The 23322-nt window shown below is 44.3% G+C and overlaps 1 protein-coding gene across 4 annotated transcripts in view; it reads right to left on the bottom strand.

Moving 5' to 3' along the window:
* The window catches only part of LOC143279495 (uncharacterized), a 34289-nt gene extending 11714 nt beyond the window's left edge, over positions 1–22575 (bottom strand). The window contains exons 1-9 of one of the 4 annotated variants that reach the window (XM_076583542.1): positions 22423–22575; positions 18988–19094; positions 17771–17893; positions 17284–17380; positions 15950–16164; positions 14226–14333; positions 13181–13218; positions 12546–12570; positions 273–332 (exon numbers count right to left, since the gene is read on the bottom strand). In XM_076583542.1, coding sequence (XP_076439657.1) covers positions 273–332; positions 12546–12570; positions 13181–13218; positions 14226–14333; positions 15950–16164; positions 17284–17380; positions 17771–17893; positions 18988–19094; positions 22423–22531 — 882 coding nt within the window. In that variant the 5' untranslated portion in view covers positions 22532–22575. The remainder of the gene's footprint in view (positions 1–272; positions 333–12545; positions 12571–13180; positions 13219–14225; positions 14334–15949; positions 16165–17283; positions 17381–17770; positions 17894–18987; positions 19095–22422) is intronic. The other 3 variants (XM_076583544.1, XM_076583543.1, XM_076583545.1) reach the window with 3 other exon arrangements.
* Between the last annotated feature and the right edge of the window lie 747 nt (positions 22576–23322).

Below are 23322 nucleotides of genomic sequence, written 5' to 3'. Positions count from 1 at the left end.
ACTGCAGTGAACGCAGTCAATAAAACGTATCTGGAAGTCGTGTCACCCAGATGTGATCACCTACATTCAATAATTACTGCAAACAGAAAATTAAGATTTGCGCTTGTGTGCGCCTATCACCGCCGAGTCCATAACTTTAATGCAAAGTGATATCATAAACATAAGCATGCTATCTCGTGTTTTAAAGCTGGATTTGCTTATCACTAGTGTATCGACATGCTAAATAGACTTCAGGACATTGCCAAGATCAGCAGTTAACTGTCGACAGTTACCTTCGCGGCAGGACTTTTCTTGCCGGCTTTTGTCCTTGGGCTTTTGCCTCCTCTTGGGCTCTGGAAAAAAAAAAGAAAAACATAAGTTAGCTGAACAGAACACCATGCACGTGGAAATGTCCGAGAATCTAAAGTTACAAGCAGTAAAATGAGCCACATCGGCGTTTTCTTATTACACAACATCTTGCTACTTTTGCTGTCGCTATAGCCTTCACGAATCCAATCGGAGATTTAACCCTTTCACCGCCTGTCAATTTAGTGTACAAAATTCCCTTGCGGTATAAACACAGAAAAGACAGTGGCCAAGAATAGCTGGGGATTCCCCCTGCGATGTAGAGAAAATATGGCCTATCCTACCACGAACATTAAGAGCAGCAGGTTCATGGATAACAGACCAATGAATGGTCACCTTTTAGTGATATGGGTCCTCTACCACGCCTGTGCATAAATGCGAGCTTCGCGGTGAAAGGGTTAAACTGTATAGAAAAAATACGGTAATGGAGTACCGCTACAAACAAGGCCGGGTAAAAACGGTCATGCATGTATAAAAGTCCACTCATACATACAAGTGAGAAAGAAAAAAAAACTGCCTTAGCAGAGCAAAGCGATTCATGCACACTATAAACCGATGTCCACCTTAAGCTCGCCACGTTAGTTGCTGAATACAAATAGCTCATATCAAAATCACCACGTACGTGTGCACCTTTACCTACTGTTTAAATTTGTTTTGAAATCTATTTGTTCAGACATTCACGTATCTATTACAGGAGATGTGTAGCGTGTATGGATCCGTTCACATTCTTTGATACCTGGAAACTGAAACTGAACTCCAACCGACCAATCAGAGCTTTTAGGGAACAGGTAAAGGTAGCGAGGAACCAGAAACACCAAAGGGAAATTCCCAACGCATGTTTTCTGGAAGGCGGGGGAGACAATGTAAATAACAGACGACCACGACATCCAAAACGATGAGAGAAAATGAGATGGCATGTTCCGAATAAAATGCTGTTTAAACCAAAATGAGGTACTCTATTTATACAAGCAAACCCTAGCCATTACAGCCGACATGATTTAAAGACATCGTTATTGTCTGCGCATTTAGGTTAAAGGCCCCATTGCGTTTTACAGCCACTGAGGCAGTGTGTTCATGTCCACTGTGTCTTGGGCTCGGCACAGAAAGGCAGGGGGCCCTGTACCCTCCTCCCTCTTTTGCCCCATATTAAAGGCGACAAAACCCCTGCTAAATGTTACACTGTAAAAGCAAGCCGTTTCAGAGAGAGAAACCCCTCTCATAATCTACACGTTTACAAATATATCGCGTTTCGCTGAAAAGACTGCAGATTTTCCCCTGCATTTAACTACGTGCTGACTGAAGTCCGGAGTCCTGTAGACAAAACCCCCCAGTTGCTGTTTTCGCTGACCGACAAACGATCGGGTGTTAACTCTCCCTGCTGCCAGTGAAGTGGTGAAGATCAAGACGACCATCCCATGCTGCAAGGCACCCGTGACCTTTCCCCGCAATATTAAAGCCACGACCGTAAATCCCCATCTCTTGACACACATCGATCTAAGTGCGAAGCGAAGTGGGTCACGGAGTTCAGGTATCAAGGTCATTCTATTCCTGGCGGAGGACGGGATAGTTGAACTGTGGTGTATGAGGGCGTGGGGTACCACAAGGTTCCGTAAACAAGAGGTGGGGGTGTGGACGGTTTGAGAGGGGTGGGGTTGGGGCTGTTGAGAAGCTGCCGGGGTGGGGGAGACAGTTGGGTGCCGGAGGAGAGTTAAATGGGGAAAGAGTGAGGCCTTGAAATGCACGACATATCGCTCAGACAACACACACACACACATCCGGTATCGAGTCACACACTAAAAGTCACTGCTCATGACCACCACTGAATGGTAATCGAAAGTGCGCGACGCTTAAAACTGTCAGTACATTGTACATAAAATACCCATTGAAAGCTGGCACCGCTTAAGTTGTACGACTGCTGCTTACCGAAAACAAAAAGGTCGCTTGATTACGAGTAACAGGTTAAATACTAAAGATACCCATAACATTTTACGGTCATCGGGACGGATCTAATTCGTATCCACTGTCTAGGACTTGGCATTTGAAGGCGGGGCCTAATACTGTTGATCCGCCCTTTTAACCTGAACTCAAAGTTACCCATTCGCACCTGGGTGGGAGTAAATGTCTCCCCAAAACACCATGCCGAAACGGGGGCCTCGAACCCTGAACAACGAACACTGAATTAAACGTCCAACGTTGTGAAAGACCATCAACACCCAAGAATCGATTGAGTGCGTGTGAGTGCGTGCGTTTATGCACGTGTGTGTGCATATGGGGGGGCGCGCGCGCGCAGGGCCAGGTGCCTGCCTTCAAGGCTGACTTCCCGAATCTTCCCAGCCACCCAACCCACCACTACCACCCCTTTCCCCACCCCAAAGCGGGTCTGGATGTGTGCAGTGGCAGGCCAGACATGACAAGGCCGTCACCTGGACCAGATCACTGTCACCAGCCCGTGCTGTCAGTGCCCAGCCTCCTGTCGGCAACCCTGGTCACGAGGCTGACAAAAAGCAGGGGACCATTTAGGGAGTAGGGTGAAGGGGGCAAGGAATAAAAACGGTAGAAATGTAACTGCCAAGTCTCGGCGGGGGGAGTGGGGGAGAGGAATGTGGAAACAACACTTCAACCCCAGCCAGAAACATTGAATACAGTGTTATGTGTGAGGAGCGGGAGGGGAAGGGATGGTGTGTGCAAGCGTGTGTATGTGTGTCATGTAGATGTGCGTGCGTGTGCCTTTAAGTATATATATATGCATGTAAATTTGCGTGTGACGTGCTCTGCGCGCGAACCAATGTTACATTTATATTATGAGTATGGACACTTTCAAAACTCGCCCCCTCGAACATCGAAACATTCACAAAACGAAGACCCAAAAACTTGTTTATCACTTCTGTCAGTATGCGAGCTCACGTATCAGTGACCAGACAATGCTCCGGTCCATAGTCCTACAGCCGACAGCTAAGACCAAAGACTCACAGCAATCGAAACAGAACAAATCCCTGACACCCAAAGCCCCTGCAAAGGTCAAGTTAAAAGCAAATATATCCCGTAACAAACATCTTTGAAAGTATTCCACTTACATTCACGTACAATTTCATTGCCAGTAGATTTTTGCAGATTGACAAGTACTGCACATAAACACAAAGAAACCCGAAAGTTATCCGGCCTTCTAGGGGCCTTTTTTTTTTTTTTTTTTTTTTTTTTTTTTTGTTAATGTTCGGGAAGTCTAATGCACTTCTTAGCATACATCTTATAAGGTTATTCTTTTGTTATGAAAGATTCATACTTTCTCATACTTTTCGGTGGAACGCTTCCATCCTCAGAAAATTATATAATCCAGGTATTGTTGCTTTTTTGTTTTCCTTCATAGCCCTTGGAATACCTAGAATTCAGCGAATTCATGTCCTGACCACGACGATCAAATGGTCAAGAACAATGACTAGGAGAGCTTTTCCAGAATTTATCGGTACCAGGCTGCTGTTCGTGAAACTAGAAAGGTCAATGTCTCCCAAGCAATTGTATGTGAAGATGAAATAACCCCGAAGTATGAATTTGTCGTACGCTTTGTCGGATGTGACAAGCATTGTGAAACTGACATAAACTGAAGTGTTAAAAGATGTGAAGCAATTTCAGTACAGATACGGGAAAGCGCGTTCCAGTGCTCCAACTATTGTCCTGGTGACTTTTGCCAGTGTAGAACTGAATGAACTCAAAATCGGAGACACTGGATAAGGTAACATGGGTCTAAAAACATATCCTTGGTTTTGATGATCCCGAAATGTTTTAGTCCGTGACTGTGGGAGGCTGGTGTGTGTGTGTGTGTGTGTGTGTGTGTGTGTGTGTGTGTGTGTGTGTGTGTGTGTGTGTGTGTGTGTGTGTGTGTGTGTGTGTGTGTGTGTGTGTGTGTGTGTGTGTGTGTGTGTGTGTGTGTGTGTGTGTGTGTGTGTGTGTGTGTGTGTGTGTGTGTGTGTGTGTGTGTGTGTGTGTGTGTGTGTGTGTGTGTGTGTGTGTGTGTGTGTGTGTGTGTGTGTGTGTGTGTGTGTGTGTGTGTGTGTGTGTGTGTGTGTGTGTGTGTGTGTGTGTGTGTGTGTGTGTGTGTGTGTGTGTGTGTGTGTGTGTGTGTGTGTGTGTGTGTGTGTGTGTGTGTGTGTGTGTGTGTGTGTGTGTGTGTGTGTGTGTGTGTGTGTGTGTGTGTGTGTGTGTGTGTGTGTGTGTGTGTGTGTGTGTGTGTGTGTGTGTGTGTGTGTGTGTGTGTGTGTGTGTGTGTGTGTGTGTGTGTGTGTGTGTGTGTGTGTGTGTGTGTGTGTGTGTGTGTGTGTGTGTGTGTGTGTGTGTGTGTGTGTGTGTGTGTGTGTGTGTGTGTGTGTGTGTGTGTGTGTGTGTGTGTGTGTGTGTGTGTGTGTGTGTGTGTGTGTGTGTGTGTGTGTGTGTGTGTGTGTGTGTGTGTGTGTGTGTGTGTGTGTGTGTGTGTGTGTGTGTGTGTGTGTGTGTGTGTGTGTGTGTGTGTGTGTGTGTGTGTAGGCGCGGGCGCGCGTGTGAGTGCAGTATTCAAGCACAAAGACCGAGCTGGTTTAGGAGAGAATGGAACATACTATTCTGTCACCTGTAGTATCTTTCAGAATTCGTACTTTCAGAATTCTTGCTAACTTTTTTTCCAATAAAACTGAACGTTTAACCGAATATGTTAAACAGGAGACTAAAGTAAAAGCAGGCTTCATTCGACCGAAACGCGACCCCACTGAATCCATCCCTGGTTTTCCCACAACTTGGAAGGTTTCTGTTTCACAGGGCCGTTACTCTAAAGTCCAGTCCCATAGTCTCCATGTGCAATTCAAACCAGCCAAAGGCCGTCCTTACCCAGTTGAAGAGGTCAACAGGACTACAAGTCATACATTAAACATCCAGCGTCTGTGTACAGTCAATTAGAGGACCGACACGACCTGACGTGCGAGCAATTAAAGGATTGACACCACCATCTCCAGTTCACCTGCCGCGAGGAAAACGTCCGTGTGTTACTCTGTATGCCGCCCCCTCTCCCCAAACCCTCCACACACACACACACCCCCACCCCACCGCCATCGCACACCCCCCCAAAAAATAAAAACGGATTCGATGATTTTCCCAAAACAAACCCATGTTGAGCCGCTTGCATCAGGCGCAAGCGGTACGATCTATACCAATCTGTCCAAGTAATTGATATGTATTATACAGGTGCTCACCTCCAAAAAATGTATTGTCAACTCGTTTCTGTGTGAAATTCGGGCTGCTCTCCATGGGGAGAGCACGTTGCCACAATACAGTGCTACCATTTTCTTTTTTTTCTGCAGGTGTATTGTTTTACTTATCCCAATGTAATTTTTTTTTCAGATTTTTTCTCAAGGTGCAACCGTTTAGTTGCCGTGACTTCTTTTCCATGCGCTTAGTTCAAGCTGCACACGCGATCTCAATTTTTCACCTCAACCAAAAGACTACTCCGTGAGGTCACGCAGTACCTTAAAAAAAACTATGTCCATTTACCAACGTTTCCTGAAGCCGTGATAAGTCTTGTGCAGTTACGCCAGTTACGTGTCCTCAAATCGATGTGCCCTCTTTTGACAGGTATATCCAACCAGCCACCAGAGGTCCCCACACGTTGAAATCTGCCTTTCTGATAATGCTCTTTCCCTTAGTGTCTAGTGACGAAGGCACAGATAGGCGCTTTCCAGCATACTCCCGTGTCGGTATGCCCAGCACTGTCATGTGCTCCCACGGGGTTTCCTGAAATAATAAACACGTCTCGTCTTGTCTTGTCTTGCTTTGTCTTGTCTTGGGAACAGTTTCTATTTCCTCCCTGCCCCTGCCCTCCACCACACACCTTGGCTTAACTTATCAAAAGCTTTCCGGGCACAAAGGCCGTGAACATGGACACTGACTGCGAGCTGCAAAACACGCAGCCCCGATGACCCAGATGAGCGTTGTGATAATCCCGGACAGAGGACAGCCCCTAGGGAGGTGTCGCCAATCCCCTCTAATCCCTCGTTTTCCTCCCAAACATCTGAATAGTCAACGCCAATCCCAAGGCTTGACAGCAGAGATAACTGGAACATCGGTCTTCTCTCTTCTCTTCCACGAGAGCTCCAGTGACTACATGGCTGGAAAACGGATGCTTGCAAGTTTCACACCGAATGGATTTTGCGAACAGGATGGGAATGGTTTTTGCTCAGAAGTGTTTACTCTTACCAGCTGCGGCGTCTGGTTTCACTCAAAGATACAAGCGGGAGAACAATTTGTTAGACACCACAAAACACCGGCTAAGCGCCGTTCCAGGTTCCACGAAGAAGACACCAACACGAGACAACATGCTGCTTGTGCTAACCATTTAACATGTTGATGTCATGTTCTGAGTTTTGACTCTACAGACTAAAACATTAAAAACTGATTGCTTATGGGCTTTCAAATAATCTATGCAACTATCAATTAGGGTAATACAATGGGTGAATGAATATATTACACAATGGGTGAAGGACTAATTCTGTATCTTCACACGCCCCACTTCAGTATAGTTAATATGTACAAAGGAAGTGTTTTGGAATGGACAGGAAGGCGTGGGGGTGAGGGAGGGGTGTACTGGAATACAACATTTCAAAAATAAAAGTTGGTTGGGGAATGTTGGTCTCCCAAATGAACCGAGCCAGTTTTTCGGGTTTGTTTTTTTTCCCCCAATCAGTCTATTTCTTTTTGGAATAGTCTACAAGCTTTTCAACTGATCCACATTTAAGACATTCAGCGATACTTCAACTTACTCGAAGAAACCACCACCACCACGAAAGAAAAACAAATCGCAACCACGACCAACAAAAGCGAAACGGGGATCAAACACAAACGTGCGAATGAACCCTTGCCTGCGATGCCTGTCACACTGAACGACGAAGTAATTCATAGTTCGGAGGTCAGGAGGACCTGTAGAAGCTAGAGCGGTACCCCACTGTGCCCTAAAGCCAGAACCCGCCTTCACCAGGTGTGACTGACAGTGATAATCCCCGTCCCCTCGACACGTGTAAGAGCTGGGAGGTGCGACCACACTTCGCTCCCCATGACGGCCATAGCAAGTCTGCCTGCTCGTAGTGTTTTTTTTTTTTTTTTTGTTGTTTTTGTTTTTTTGTGTTTTTTTTTTTTTTTCCTTTTTCTCTCCCCTTCTTTTCCCCTGCCTCTGAATCTGAAGAATACTTTGAAACACGAATTAAGGTATAAATTGATAAAATGGGGCATTGAGCCTCGTGAATCGTGAGTGCTGTTCCCGTGGGTTTTGTTGTTGTTGTTGTTGTTGTGTTTTGTTTTGTTTTTTGCTTGGTTTGGGTTTGGTTTTTTTTCGTTGTTTTTTTTGTTTTGTTTCTTACGTGTGCTTAGCTCATGCTGCACACACAGGACCTCATGTTATCCGAACGACTAGCACCCAGACCACCCACTCAAGGTATTGTGGAAGAGTGGGGCAGCGTAATTCCCGATCGTCACTGTGATTCCAAACCGGGATTCACCGCTTCACAAGTCAGATGCTCTAACCATTTGGCTACTGCTCCAAGTTAAGGAGGTAACCTATCGGTGTAGAATATCGACATTTTCAACCAAAGAGAAAATCATACTACCGCCGTTTTCAGACGAGCCGACTTCGCAAAAGCTGACTTATGACCCATCCACCCACCTTCTCCACCCTATTAAACTACAGTTGGTTTGAAGGTTATGTCAAAGCGTGCGGACTGATCCGTATACGCTACACAAAGGGAGCGGATACCTGACCTTCGAATAAAGCCAAACGCGCTGATCAGACCACGAATGCCTACCCTGACACTACATCACATTTATTTAACAAGACGAAGCCACACGTCCACTCTTCAAGACTTGAGAACACCCAAAAAGGAGAAAATCGCGTTCAAAAACAAAAACAAAAACTTTGGAGACTTCACCACCACCTGTGTGGCCCAAGTCCCTTCTTGTCGCGAGTCCTCCCCACGCGCTCCTCCTCTCCAGCTCTGCTCCCCAGCAGCGGCAGACAAAGCCGCTTCACCTCCTGACAGGAGAGCTGCCCCGTGACCCTCAACCATGGGGGGGCGACGGCTGGGAACACTGTCATGATCTGCCCTTATCGGAACGTGACAGCGCCAGGAATCCGTCAACACTGACACTCACCGCCCTTTGTGGGGGGTGAGGAGGGCGGTGGGGGGGGGGGGGGGATGGTGGGGGGTGGGCAGGCTGCTGGGTGTAGGGGTTGGCGGAAAAGGGATTGGAGGTGGATGGGGTATATTGGAGGTGGAAGGGGTATATTGTGGGTGGAAGCGGTATTGGGGGCGGGAGGGGTATATTGGGGTCGAAAGGGGTATAGTGGGGGTGGAAGGGGTACATTAGGGATGGAAGGGGTATACTGGGGGCGGAAGGGGTATACTGGGGGTGGAAGGGGTATACTGGGGGTGGAAGGGGTATACTGGGGGTGGAAGGGGTATATTGGGGGCGGAAGGGGTATACTGGGGGCGGAAGGGGTATACTGAGGGCGGAAGGGGTATATTGGGGGCGGAAGGGGTACACTGGGGGCGGAAGGGGTATACTGGGGGCGGAAGGGGTATATTGGGGGCGGAAGGGGTATACTGGGGGCGGAAGGGGTATATTGGGGGCGGAAGGGGTATACTGGGGGCGGAAGGGGTATACTGGGGGCGGAAGGGGTATACTGGGTGTAGAAGCGGAATTGGGTGGAGAGTGGGAGGGAGAGGAGGGAAGGTGGAATTAGCGTTTCCAACATTCGATCGATTTTGTTTATGCACAGACATAACACTGTGATCGTTTTGCGCCGTGGCACAGTCGGTTAGGCGCTGGACTTTGGACCCAGTGTTCTGTGATCAGGGTTCGAGGCCCCATTCTGGCATCGTGCTGTGTCCGTGGGAAAGACACTTTACGCCGATCGTCCTCACTCCCACCAGCAGGTGTGAATGAGTACCCGATTTCGGTCGGGGTGAGGTTCAAAGCGGCGGAAGTAGAGGACTGGGCCCCGTCTTTTCTATGCCGAGCCCTGGACAGCGAACACGAAATAACCGCCGCGATGACCGTGAAAACCTATGGGACCTTTAACCTTCAACCTACTGTGACGGTTTTTCCCTCCTAAACACCCTCACCCCCAACCCCTTTCAGCTCCAAAGATCATCCGAGTGATTTGTGGCATACAGGCGATTACTTTAATGATTGAACGACATATTTAATCATTCATTTCTTAAAAATGGATTTATTTTTCACGCAAGGCGAGCCTGAAGGCACATATCTTTTCTGTGAAAGTGACTGGTACATCTTTTCAACACTTGAGGACTTTATCCCGAAACTACCCGCGTCTCAAATGTGTTACAGTACTAGCAAATACGGGTGTTTTGCTACTGCTCTAAAAATAGGTGGATAGCGAACGCCGTCTTTGAGCCCCTTTGCTAACTGAAGCCAGCGGAAGTGTTCAATCAGCCATTTTGCTCCTCGTGTCAGTTTCGCGCAAAGGCGTAACTTCCATATTTGTAGCCGAGCGCTCAGCTGTCTGCGATGACTGCTTCACGTGCTCGCGGCGTTCGTTGATCTGACATTCCTGTGTGTGCCTCCACAGAAAGTTTGCGCAACGTGTCACTGCACTGTTTTCCAGTAATAACTTTGGTAAATAAACCATTGGCAGATATCAATCAAGACAACATTTGGCATGTCGTTGGTGCAAGCATAATACGATTTCATCGAAGATATACGGTTACAGTTCATAAACTACCACCAGTTAGACGACTTCTCAATGGACTGACAGCCGGATACGATTGTCAGTATGGCGTCCAGTTAGCTTCAGCTTTCCTGGCCAATGAGCTATCCACCTTGCTACAAGCAAAGACCATTTTTCAGTATTTAAAAAGATCTTTCGTACTTTTTTCTTCTTTTCTTTGCGAAGAATCATCTGCTTTCGGATAGCCGTGTCTAAGATTTTGAAGAGTCCGGTTTTGAGTGCCAGTACACGCGGGGGTAGGTATGACAAACGATCACCCTTTCGTCTGGCATGGTGTTTAAACCATAAGAAATTAAGTAGTGCGGCTATGATTTAATCATTCCATCCTGATAAATATTTCCGTTGAAAAATTTTCATTGTGCATAAAATGTCATACATGAGCTATGTACGAGTGATCGAATATGAATTATGTAGCCATGTTTGGTCACGTCTTTAGAATTTGGATTTAGTTTATTATGGTTAACTCAAGCATGATTTTCAAAACTATAAATTATTATCCTAAAACGTGTCAATGAATGGTAAGTAAATAAAGGAAACTGATATGTGAAGAAAAGACTAGAGGAGACCGGCCTATCAGACAACGTAAGTTACATGTAGTCATCCTGTCTATATTACAAATTTTCCAGAAATAGGAGGCACTGCTTAACTAAAAACTCATTTTTAACTCTTTATTGCTAAGCAGAACAGGACTGGACTATCGCCTGTAACGCGCATTAAGCTCATGTGTCCACTGGACAACGGTTTCAAATACAAAATTCCGCTGCGTCCGAATAGAAAAATTGTGTGAAGACGGCACCACATACTATCTTGTTTCGTTGGAAAAAAATATGACAATAGTCAGGGGTTTTGTTTCCAGTTCTAGTTGCAAAGGCATGTCACTAAAAACGTTTATCAGGACAGGACATTCCATGAGATTTTCTTGTCATGTCTTTTAACTGGTGTATTCGAAAGAGAAAAAACACTATCTAAAACCAAGACATCATCCCCAATGGTGCCCCCACGTTTTGCACGGTCTGCCGATCTTTGCAGCGAGTGGGGGACGGGGTGGTGTTGGGTGGGGGGTGAACGGAGGGCAGTCTGGTCACGACCTTACTGTCCGCGGTGTGCACACGCCTTGCAGCAAGCCGAACATGAGGGGAGACAAAAGCACACCACCCGCACCCCCTCGCACCGCTTCCATCCACCCCCAATGTGATAAACGAGCAATTAATGTAGAAGCCTGGTGGCTATCTGCTTGTTTGCTCCACAACACCGCTCTTCTCGTCTTTTCTTGTCGCCTCTCACGGACGTCCAGGCGAGGTCTTTTTGGAGACCTGTCCCTCCGGAACAATGTCTCTCTGCCTGCAGCTGGCGACGACAACACAGCGTCTAATCAGCGAGACGAGGCGCTATGGGAGTGGCCAGGGTAGGGTGTAGTTTATCAAGGAACTGTTCGGGGTTCGCTTCTGTGAGCAGGCACTCAGAACTAACGAGGAGTTAATCGCCGGCCTCTCTCCCCTCTTCTAATGGCCACTGACCGACAACTGTGGTAAACCGTCTTGCATGTGGGGAAATGTTGGCGGGGCAAAAAAGATATCGTGGCGTACATTTTTTTAAAATTCTTATAATAGTTCAATCGTTCGCAATTTCGAGTGTGATAACGTTTCAGACCTACCCATCTAAAAACACAGTAATAAATCAAGCATCATGGCAAATTAACGCCATGATAATATACTAAAACTGGCCAGCGATGGTTTTCTTGAAAGCCCGACCTCTCAAACTCCATCTCTTGGAGCACAACCTAAATACATGGTGGTGTGCGTGTTCAGTTCCTGTGGCTTCAGGTCATCGTTCAGTTCAAGTGTGGATTCACACACTATTCCCGTTTGTCCAACGACTGCAGAATTTCATGACAAGAGGACAGAAGGGAACCAAAGAAAATGGGGGTAGACAGACGGATAAAAAAGGAAAATCCCAGCACAAAGAAACTGTCGATGTGCGAAATCTGTTTAGAACTGAAAGAACCAAAGGCAACGCGTAGGGCGCAGGGGAAGGGGTACGGGTAAGCAATGGGGGTGGCACACACACAAGCTGATACAATTAAGCAGGGAACTGCAATATTGACAAAGCTGGTGACGAGGTTGTGTAACCAAAGTTCTCACACTCTACGTCCTTGCACAGGCAAAGCTGGCAACCGAACGTCAATTTCCTACAGACTTGTTTCAAGTACTGTTATTTTTTTGCTTTTTTTTATATCCTGTCTGGGAACTTGTTTGAAATTGTATATATATATATATATATATATATATATATATATATATATATATATATTTGTGTGTATATATATATATATAACGAGTACTTATTAAATTAAATCATTATAAATATCGTTCCCTGTGGCTCATATGACAACTTGGAAGAAAAACTGGTCAGCACACAAAGTAGTGAATATTTGGCGACTTACCGTTCCTTTCTTCTTCCTGGTGGTCCTGCAACAAATGCAGGAACGTCAATCCAGAATAAAGATCAATTATACCACACACACACATTACTACACGCTATTACCCAGTAATAAGATACAAAGGATTTTATTTGTTGCAGTCTTATCACAAGACAAAGTCAAAAATCACAGGCTGAAAGCAACACATTTAAGATACAGAATCCGAACGGTGTGGGAAAACTTACAGCAATGGCCAACGACTTAAAAGCATTGCTTACTTTTCAGAAAATCATTGCCCATTCTTTAGTAAAAAAAAAAATAAAAATAAAACTAACAGCTGAGATACAATGACAAGCCAATGAAAATACGAAGCTATTTGAATAGTTATTTAATTAAGCAAACAAGTTTTTAAATGGCGGGAAATTATTCTTGTGAGTTATCGTTTTTTAAAAGTGCTAATATATCCTGTCATGGGTCATAGCGTGATGAAAATGTAAAATACATTCCACCGAATACATCCACACTGTTTGGAGTACGAATTCCCATGAACTTAAGTCTGCAATGGTTTTGCGTGCGGTACGTGCTTCTGTCTATACGATTCAATCAATGCATAATACACACACGAAAACAAAATCCATGTCACCCAAAGAATGTCTCACCCGGTGTCCATTTCCTCCTCGTCATCCTCTTCGTCTTCCTGCAAAAAAAAACAGTGGCACAGGGACATGATACAAGCTTGTTTTCCGGCACAACTTCAGATTTTATGAAGGCGATTACAGTGCTAGTTTTGTCAAACAGCAATTTTACACCAACATCCCCCGATTATCAAAACTTTCCACTATAAACTATATTTCCATGCACCAGGAGTGCATCAACTGGATTCAAAATGAAATGAAATGGTGAGTTTACATCAAGTCTGCTAATCTTCACAAACCAAAATATTTGTTTCACCTGTAAACAATCATTGTGCAATTCAGGATTCTCTGCAACGTACATGTAACGTAAGCACCAGAAATATATTTCACTTGTTTTTGGTGGTTGTTTTTAGCAAGTCTGAAGCAGGCTGGTGAAACAAGGTTAGTGTGAAACGTTTCGTCCGATTAGTTTGCTTACATTATCACTTTTTGTAGCACCGGTTCAAGTTTTCAATATTCCAAACACATTTTGCCTCTGTTGGAAGCAAGGAGGGTTTCAAACAACCAAAAACGTTTTCATGAAGGTAAAGTAAAAGATAACATTCTTTCATGAAAATAAGCAAATGGCAAATGTTCATGAATTTGCGGAGTCTTAGTAGTACCTTTGTATTGTCGCATTCTATCTTAAAATGAGGGATGCCAATACCTTTGTTCTGTCATCACCTTGTCTGCAGTACCGCTTCAACAGTCGCTGCACACTAACACCATCACATTTCTGCAGCACTGGGTAATCTGAAGCACACTTGCTTACCGATTTGTTGTCAGGATACACGATAAAAAGTAAATAACAGCCCCACCATGGAGTCTCAAACCAAAATCACGTCACTACCAAACTTCTTGGGGGAGGGGGTGGGGGTGTATAGAACAAGAATATGTACCTTTATCAATTTTTGTGGTTTCTTTGTGAGAATATTTTGTGGTACAGAGTGTTTTGTGGTAGGTGTACAATAAGTAACATGTGATGCATGGTGGAAGGAAATAAAATCAAGATAAAAAGGGAGTGTGGAACCGAGTCTGGCGATGTTGACGCGAGTCGAGGCGAGGCAGGGAAAAGGCGACTCACCTCTTCACTTTCTTCCTCCTCGCTCTCCTCCTTGGCTTCCAACTTGCTTCTCTGCTAACAGCCAAAAGAAAAAGCAGGACAAGTCGTTGCTGCCAACTTATCTTTGTCTATTCACTGCAATGAGATTTGGACACGTAAGTATTCATTAAGTCTTTGCTGCCAACTTGTTACTTTGTTATTCACTGCTGAGGAGCTGTGAACACGTAAGCTAAGCATTAGTTTCAGCACACAAAATTACCTGCCCATACAATGGCTATGGAGAAAATTGGACGTGGGGGAATAATGGAGTGCACTGAGAAAAAGACACACGCAAAAACCACAGCTAATGATGAGTAGTTTGGGCATTTGGTGGATGATCACCAGTCATACTACCAGTAATTAAAAAAAAGAAATCAAGCTACCAATAACTTGCCAACTGCAAGAGAGGTCTATTCACCACTTGCGTATCTTGGACAGATGTGCGAACTGCAGTTCCCTTCCACACAACTGGATCGTAAGATGAACGTGTATGCGTGCGTGTGTGCTCTTCCTTGTTCAGAATTTTTTCCGTGTTTTTCGTAGGTTGATGACGATGTTAAAGCACGAACTATGGTGTGTAATTCTTTATGCGCCCATAAAATTAATAATGATAATAATGGATACTTATATAGCACACTATCCAGAAATCTGCTCTAGGTGCTTTACAAAAACGCTTTTGTTAACAAAACATATCTATGTTACATACACACACCAAAATGTGACTACACACACACACGCGCGCGCGCGCACACACACACACGCACACACTCTGCATACATACATTTTAACATACATGTGTATCTAACACCTACCCTAACACATACGCACACATAGGCAGGCACAAACTTACATAAACACACGCACACACAATACACATTCATATACATGCATGTAGTTATGTACACATACATATGTATACACACATAGTCAAGCACAGCTAACGCAAAGGAAGTGGACCTGCCACAATTGAACTTATTGCTGAGGGAAAAGGTGAGTTTTGAGACGAGATTTAAAAGATGCGAGGGAATCAGAATAACGGAGGTTATCAGGAAGCTTGTTCCACGTCTTTGGCGATTGAAAAGAAAACGATCTGTGTCCATAGGTCTTACTTCTGACGTGAGGTATCCTGAGATGTCGAGTATCAGAGGAAGACCGGACACGCATTAGTACCTTCTTGTTTCTGTCTGTATTTTGTATGTGTAAGTGTGCAGCAAAAACAAACCTGTAACGGACATTTTTATTGAGCCTTTGTGCAAATCAAGCTTATTTCATTTCATTTAAATCATTTCATGCAAGTCCTGCCATCTTTTCCCAATCTTCCCTTCTCCGTCCGCTGCTCATTCTGATGTCTTCTGTCCTTGAATTTCGTGTTCAAATAAAACCAAATGGTGTACTGAGAAGTAAGTTTCATGCAAGCACTCAAACAGTGTGATAAACTTAAGAGACCATACATGTAATAAGCTTAGCAGACTGTACATGTGTCACTTAACTGTCGTTTCGAAGTGTTAAAATCGGTTTCCTTACACCATAGGACGCTTTTTGGTCAATAGTGCTGATAGATGCTTCAGTGGTAAGAGTGCTGAAAAATGCTTTGTCTTTAACAGAGATTTAGAATGCAGAAGGACACCACAAAAAAAGTTTTGAAAACCTACCTTGGATTTGGAGTTTTTCCTTGGGCTGGTCTTCCTCTTCACCCCTTTGCCTTTGATCTTGCTGTCTTCCTCCTCTTCTTCCTCCTCTTCCTCCTCTTCTTCGTCTTCCTCTTCCTCGCCAAGGTCTTCCGAGTCTCCGTTTTCATCGGTCGCTGTCGTTTCCGTTTCCGTGTACAACGACTCGTCTTGCGAAGTGTTATCAGTTTCTGGGAATTCTGGAACGTAGCACCGAATGCGTGGTTAGTTTTCTCAAGCAGTTGAGCCGCAAGCATTCCCATGACTAACAACTGATGAATGGATACGTACAATTTTCCTTTATCGCACACACATTCAAATGTATATTTGCGTGGTTGCTGTCACTTAAATGTGATGACCAAGATCTGGATTCAAGTGTCAATCTTTTCACTTTTGCCGAAGCACGGGGCAGACATTCCCCAAGCTCACAACGTGCGCAAAGGCAATGTCGGAAGGAACAATCGAAGAAAATTAAACAAAGATTTCACATAAAAGATTTCATTCTCATTCAAAATGTAAACTTCTTTGCTGTTAAATATACAATAAAATATATATTTCTAACAAAAATGTGTATCATTGTAATGTGAAAACTACTCTCTTGAACGCTCAAACCTGGTGTGTGAAAATTCTATGAAATGGTCGTAAAATAAATGTTGAGTGAAAAGAACATTCATTGCAAGGGGATAAAAAAAACATGTCAGCGGTACATCTGTGTATGTCACCAAAAACATAATGGATCTGGGAATTATTGTTTTTAGCAAATACCTTCTTACGCAGTTCAGCGTATATTGTGTTTTTAGCAAATACCGTTTTACGCAGTTCAGCGAATTTCACCCTTTCCATCCCAGCTTCAACAGAGTGCCGTGAGTGGCCGGCGAGGCTCTATTGCATTGCATTGTATTACTCTTGTCACAACATTTCTCTGAAAAAACCGGGCTGCTCTCCCCTGAGAGAGCACGTCGCTCAAGTCCAACACTAATCATCTCGTTTCCCCGGCCGCCAGCATGTCTGTTTTCATACCAAACTTGATTTTCCCACAGACTTGCCCAGGACTACCCCTCATTTTACTGCCGTGGATTCTTTTACACGCGCAAAGTGAATTTTTACACACGGGACCTCAGTTTATCGTTTCATCCGAATAACTAGCGTCCAGACCACAACTCAAGGTCTAATGGAGGGAGGGGGAAGGGGGAAATACTGGTTTGGTGTGGGGTGTGGGGTTCGATCCCTCGCATTCCCTGGCTTCCTGGGCGGACGCCGCGTTTACCACTAAACCACCTCTGCACTCCAGCAACAAAGAAAGAAAAGAAAAGCCTTACGTTGCAGGACGCATCCCGACAGGTAGACAGGCCCCGATCCTGCCGTCAGCCGGAACGTCACCTTGTAGTTGTCGCTGAACTCCAGGTCCAGATTCACCTGTTGAACACCACCACAAGTCAACAATGATGATCTGCCCGTCTGTACATACAACAATCCCACTACCTACCTTTCACTGCCGATTTCTATACATGTCTAAATAAATCAGCTTTTTTGTGCTTTACACATACACATATATATAAACACACACACACACACACACACACACACACACACACACACACACATCTATATATCTATATATCTATATACACTCGCATGTATTAAAACTGTCCTCGTTCACACACACACACACACACACACACACACACACACACACACACACACACACACACACACACACACCCTCACGGCACCTAGCTCGAACTCACAACCCTCACCCCTACCCCCTACAAGTCGCAATCCCCACACACAAAGGGAACTACTCACCATGCCGTGAACGCCCGCCACCATGTTGACGATGGGGATCTTCATGACCTTCTGGTTCATGTCTTGGGTCTCCACTTCCACCACGTGCTCCTCGTTCTTCTCCAGGCCTGGACCCAGGGTGGCCTGCAAGCAGGTGAAAAACCCTCCCCCGGTTTAGTGGCGATCTGTGCACAGTCATTTCCATGCTGGCGCTCAATCCCTGTCTTCGGCGACGGCATGGAAACGACATGGGCCGGGGGATGGGTGTGGGCGTGGGAGCAGAAGGTTGGAATGGCATGAGGGAGTGGGTGTTTGTCGGGTGGAAACACGTAAGCAACGTTGTGTATTAGTCATTCAGGTGGAAATGGGTAAGCAGTGTGTGTTTCAAATCAGTCTATCGGGTGGAAATAGGTAAGCAATGTTAGTCTATTAGTGTAAGGAATGTGTATCAGTCTATCGGGTGGAAATAAGGAAGCAATGTGTGTTTCAGTCAGTCTATCGGGTGGAAGTAGTTATTCAGCGTGTGGGTTTCAAACTATCGGGTGGAAATAGGTAAACAATGTGTTTCAGTCAGTCTATCGTGTGGAAATGGGTAAACAATGTTAATCTATAGTGTAGACAAGTGCGGAATGCGTACCAGTTTGTCGGGTGGAAATAGGTTAGCAACGTGTGTCAGTGTATCGGATGGAAAATACATTAATCCTGCGTGAAAATTGTACCGCATTTTCATTGCTCACTGTGTGAAATCCAGTCCGTTCATTCCACGAAGAACGTGTCACCACAGTGAAGCGCCAGTTCATTTCTTGATGCATGTATGATATCGGTTTGATTTTCCTTCACATTTCTGCCAGGTACAAGTCTTCCCGTGGGTTCGGTCCACGGGCACTGATCGAGTGAATGCTGCACGAAGAACGTGTATCGTCCAACCCGAACGACTCGCACCACGCCTTACAACTCAAAATTTACTCTCGTTGAAAAATCCCAGAGCTCAAGTGAACCGAACCGGACTCACGCTCTATTGCGGGTCCCTATCCACTGGACCACTCCAACGGCAATCAGTAAACAGCAATCTTGAGTTTGCTTTTTGCAGTAATGGTATTCCTTTCCCAGGTTGAAAAAAAAAAAACCCACAAATTTTGTATGTTTGACAACAGGACGGAGAACCAAGCGTATTTTCAACATATAGTTAATCAAAACAAGAACTGAAAAATGACAACGTTCCAACGAAGCGTCCTTACCAGTTTAACCTTCAGCTGGTGGACCATGAAGTCCCGATCTTCTGTGCCCTCCTCGTCCTCCCGGATGCTCCATTCCACCTCCGCGTTTTCCTCCGACAGCTCGATCGCTGTACAGAAGTAAAGTGGTGTCAGCTTGACACAAAGACAAACAAAAGAAACTTACCGCCCGTTTGGCCATCTGGCATACTTGGCAGCAGCAACAAAGAACCGCCACTCTGGTCTGTTTTGGGACCAGTCCGATCAGTGGAACCCCGAGTGAGCGTCATGGTCTTCAAGTTCTCCTTCCGACTGTTCTGCAACAGGTGTCCCTTGGCCACCTTGCGTCTGCCTTCTGGTGTCCAGTGAAGGACTGTGCGAGTGTTACATTTCTATCTTTGCATGGCGTGTCCATGTCATTCTCATAGTCTCCATATTCTCTTGATTGCACAGGGTCAGCAGTTTTAACAGAAAGTAAAAAGAAAGAAAAGTACGAAGTCATTAAGGAAGGGAGGAAGGAAGTGGAAAGGGAGGACGCTAGCTATGGGGAGGAAGAGAGGAGAAATCGGTGTCAGTTCCCTCGTGTAGGCATCCAACTTCAAAACTGAAGGGTTGAGGGGATCATGGAGGGTAGCCAACGGTTGGTCTGGTACAAAATTATTGAAGTCCATCGCGAACAAAGACGTATTTATGTTACTGTTATTATCATTATTATTACTATCAAATATTTTTAGCATTATCATTTTGAAAATATGTATACGGTAATGTCGTTTTATTATCAAAGTTGGATACATTTAATTTTTCGTGCGGTTTGCAATGCAGGCACATGAGAAATGACATGGTGCGTGTATTCGACCCGACCCTTCTAATGAAGAATTAGGCATAACTGGACGCAAAATAACCCATATCATGAAGAACCAACATTTCGTCTCATGCTGCCTTATTTTCTTTTCCTTTTTTTTTTCTCAAACTGAATGGACGTTTCACTGCACATGATTTTTACCAGTCCTGGGAAGATGACTGCCCGTTAGTTAAACGACTGGATCCATATCAAAATTGTGTACAATATCACTTGAGTTGAAAACCACTAAAAATGGGCAACATTTGATACCCAAACCTCGTTTCACTAATGCAGGAAAATAGCCGTTAAAATCAGTTTCTGAATTTAGGATAAAGTTAAGTAGGGTTTCACAATAAAATACTTATATTAAGAGCGGAGTTCCCCAGGGATTGAGTTCCGATGGCACAAGGTTCCTTGATAAGCAGTTGCACGTGATTTTGTGACACACCACACACTGTCCAAAGTTGCCGACAGGACAGTTGTCACGCGTCGCAAGTATTTCGCGCACCGTGTAACAAGATGCGTGCGAGCACAGTTGACGCCTTACACATTAAAAGAAAATGGTCAGCGCGTTTACACGTCATCCGTGCAGCACTGTGTTCACATCAAGCAGCTGATGTTCGTATCTTTTGTTTCATATCATATATCAGTGGGGAAGAAAAAGTCCCCACATATGTCTGGTGCATTTTTCAAATTGAGTGTGCAATGCTTGAAAAATCATTATGTAAATGAGAGTTTTGTATTTAAAATTTGTAAATGAATATCAAGATATTTTTTAAATGTACTCACTGTTCCTGCGGAAACGTCTTGTGACAAATTATTCCAGACATTTGTTACTCTGTTAGTAAAGAAATGTGCAAATCTGGAAGTTTTTACTGAAACTTGTAGGAATGGCTTCTTGTATCACTGTTCTCATCCAATGTAAACAAGTTTATAGTTGAACAGTATCGATAGTGGAGACATGTATAAACAGAATTTTGCGAATGGTTAATTTACCAGTGACTGAAAATGACGAGTCTTCCTCCAAACCTATGTTTTATATTAAATGGGTATAGGCTTTTTTCCAGCATTGAGCTTATCTGCATAAGACCTAGTTATTTTACTGATGTCACTTTTTTTCTTATTTTCAAATAATGTATACTTTCCACGCTAACCTCAGACGCGCAAACTTCCTTCCCTTCCATGTAATTATCATTATACACATGTACAGAACTTAATATCGCTTTACAAAGAAAAAGAAAATACCAATGCAATACGAGTCATTTTTATGGCAGTTTTTATTCTCTTGTCTAAAGACCGACATTTTTTTCTCTTTTTTTCTAAGATGAGAGGTTAGAGAAAAGGAACTACTTCGGTAAAGCATATGCACATTCGCGCAATTTCACATTCACTGGTAATGTGTCCCCCCTCCCCCCTCCCTCTCATTGTCCCACTTGTTTATCCCCCACCCTCTACCAATGTCCCTATATGTCCCCTTTGCCCCTGAAAAAAAATCGTTTTTCTAACCAAGTTTTAAACTATGGAATAATCAGCATCTTAACCTATTCTGAAGCCGTTTCATAAGCGCAACCTGGTTCACTCGTGACGTAATGTAAAGGTCAAACTTTAAAAAGTCTACATCATTCGGCAATACCCACAATTTTTTCCCCTCCAGATGTAATGGGTAGTATTCACAAGGTGTGGACTTTCAGTCCACCGTCAGAGAGAAATAGTAGGGGGCTGGGGGTGGGGGGGGGTGATATTGCCTGAAAACATGCATCAATTAACATTTCAAAATCACGGTGCATCAAGATACATTTCTTAGTTTACAGGCTATGTATTTCTAACAGGATCACTATTGCAAGTCACCTGTCACAATCGTGACACTGAACACACTGTACTGAGAATTATCACCTCGCCGTCCTCGAAACTGTAGCATGACTTGATCAACTATATAGGCAAACTGCCATAAAATGAATTAAAATTGCGTTAACTCATCTAAAATCTGATAAATCTACTTTGTTTCAGTTTCATTTTCTCAAGGACGCCTAACTGCGTTCGGACTAATGCATATACGCTACACCACATCTGCTAAGCAGATGCCTCACCAGCAGCATAACCCAACACGCTTATGCCTTCAGTGCATGCATATATTTGTGTACCCATCATAGTAAGTTTCTTCTACAGAAAACACTCTCGTTGCCATTGGTTCTTTTTCAGTGGGACATCGGTGAATCGTCTCATCCGAATGACTAGACGCTCAGTTTGGTTTTCCTGTCAGACTTGGTAGAACGGGCGAGAGCGGGATTCGAAAAGTGGGATTCTACTATCTACAAAGACAAACTGACGTTTCTAACTCTCACCCCCAACACCTACCAATCTTTCCATATTTTAACAGGTTTGTTTGCAAACCAGACAACGTATCTATTGCCTAAAATGAACAGCAACAAATAACATGCAAATACAGTTTTCTTTCATAATGTCGTGAATATGTACTCGTACACCGAATGTCAAATACTTGATAAAACGGTTCTGATTTAGGTTTGATATAGCACGCTACATAATTATGATTCCACGTGTGCCATCGATGGAAAAACTACCAAAATTAGTGATATGGGTACTTATTTTTCCAAGCTTACCCCAAAAACTTTGCGTGACGTCCGAGCTATATCCCGTCATACTGGACAATCTTCTGGTTTTCGAGCGAAGGCGCGAGGGCGAGGGCGACACCATGGTTAATTCAGGCATCTTTAGTTGACTTGTTGAGCAGCAAGATGGAAGTTCTTCGGACAAAGTGATAAACTCGTCTGCAGCCAAACGACTCAGCCTTGTCAGCTAAGTTCAGTTCTAGGGTAATTGAGATCTGGAACACGAATTGCACGGATTTTGCGTTTTCTCTTTCTGTTTTTTACTTTTTAAGCGAGAGCAAATCCAGTTTTCATTGGTTATCTGACGTTTTGCCCCCAGAGATGGTCTAGCCACATTGATTTTCCTTTCTTTTAGAGTTTGGAGTTCTCTCTGTGGATCTATAAAAGCGGTGGATGAGCAATAGTGCAACTCCGTGTATGTGTGTGTGTGTGTGTGTGTGTGTGTGTGTGTGTGTGTGTGTGTGTGTCTGTCTGTCTGCACGCGCTCGTGCACGTGTGCGCGCGTGCGCATTATGTGTAATTGTGTGTGCTTGTGTGTTTGCTGTGTGCCAGCATATGTGTGTGTTTATTCCCTGGTCGTTAGAGGACCTTAAGCAGCATGATGTTGAGAACATTATTCAAGCTTTACTTTTGTGAATTTTAAAGTTAACCAATGACAATATCCATCCTTCTACATCTCCTTGTTTTTCAAGTGCAGTAATTTTTTTTTTTTAATCACGTAATGTTCCAGGAATACTGGACGACTACACTCATACCGCATGCTCCGACAGCTGTAAATTTTGGATGGATGAATACAAGAACGATTATGGTATGTCTGTATCTAATCAGCATTATGGGTGCAAACTTCTCCGAAACCTCCAACCTGCTGTACTGGTATTTGTGTCTCGAATT

This window comes from Babylonia areolata, chromosome 2 (genome assembly GCF_041734735.1).
Source record: "Babylonia areolata isolate BAREFJ2019XMU chromosome 2, ASM4173473v1, whole genome shotgun sequence".
Classification (NCBI taxonomy): domain Eukaryota; kingdom Metazoa; phylum Mollusca; class Gastropoda; order Neogastropoda; family Buccinidae; genus Babylonia; species Babylonia areolata.
Note: the sequence above shows the minus strand (reverse complement) of the source record. Positions and strands in the feature narration are given on the sequence as shown.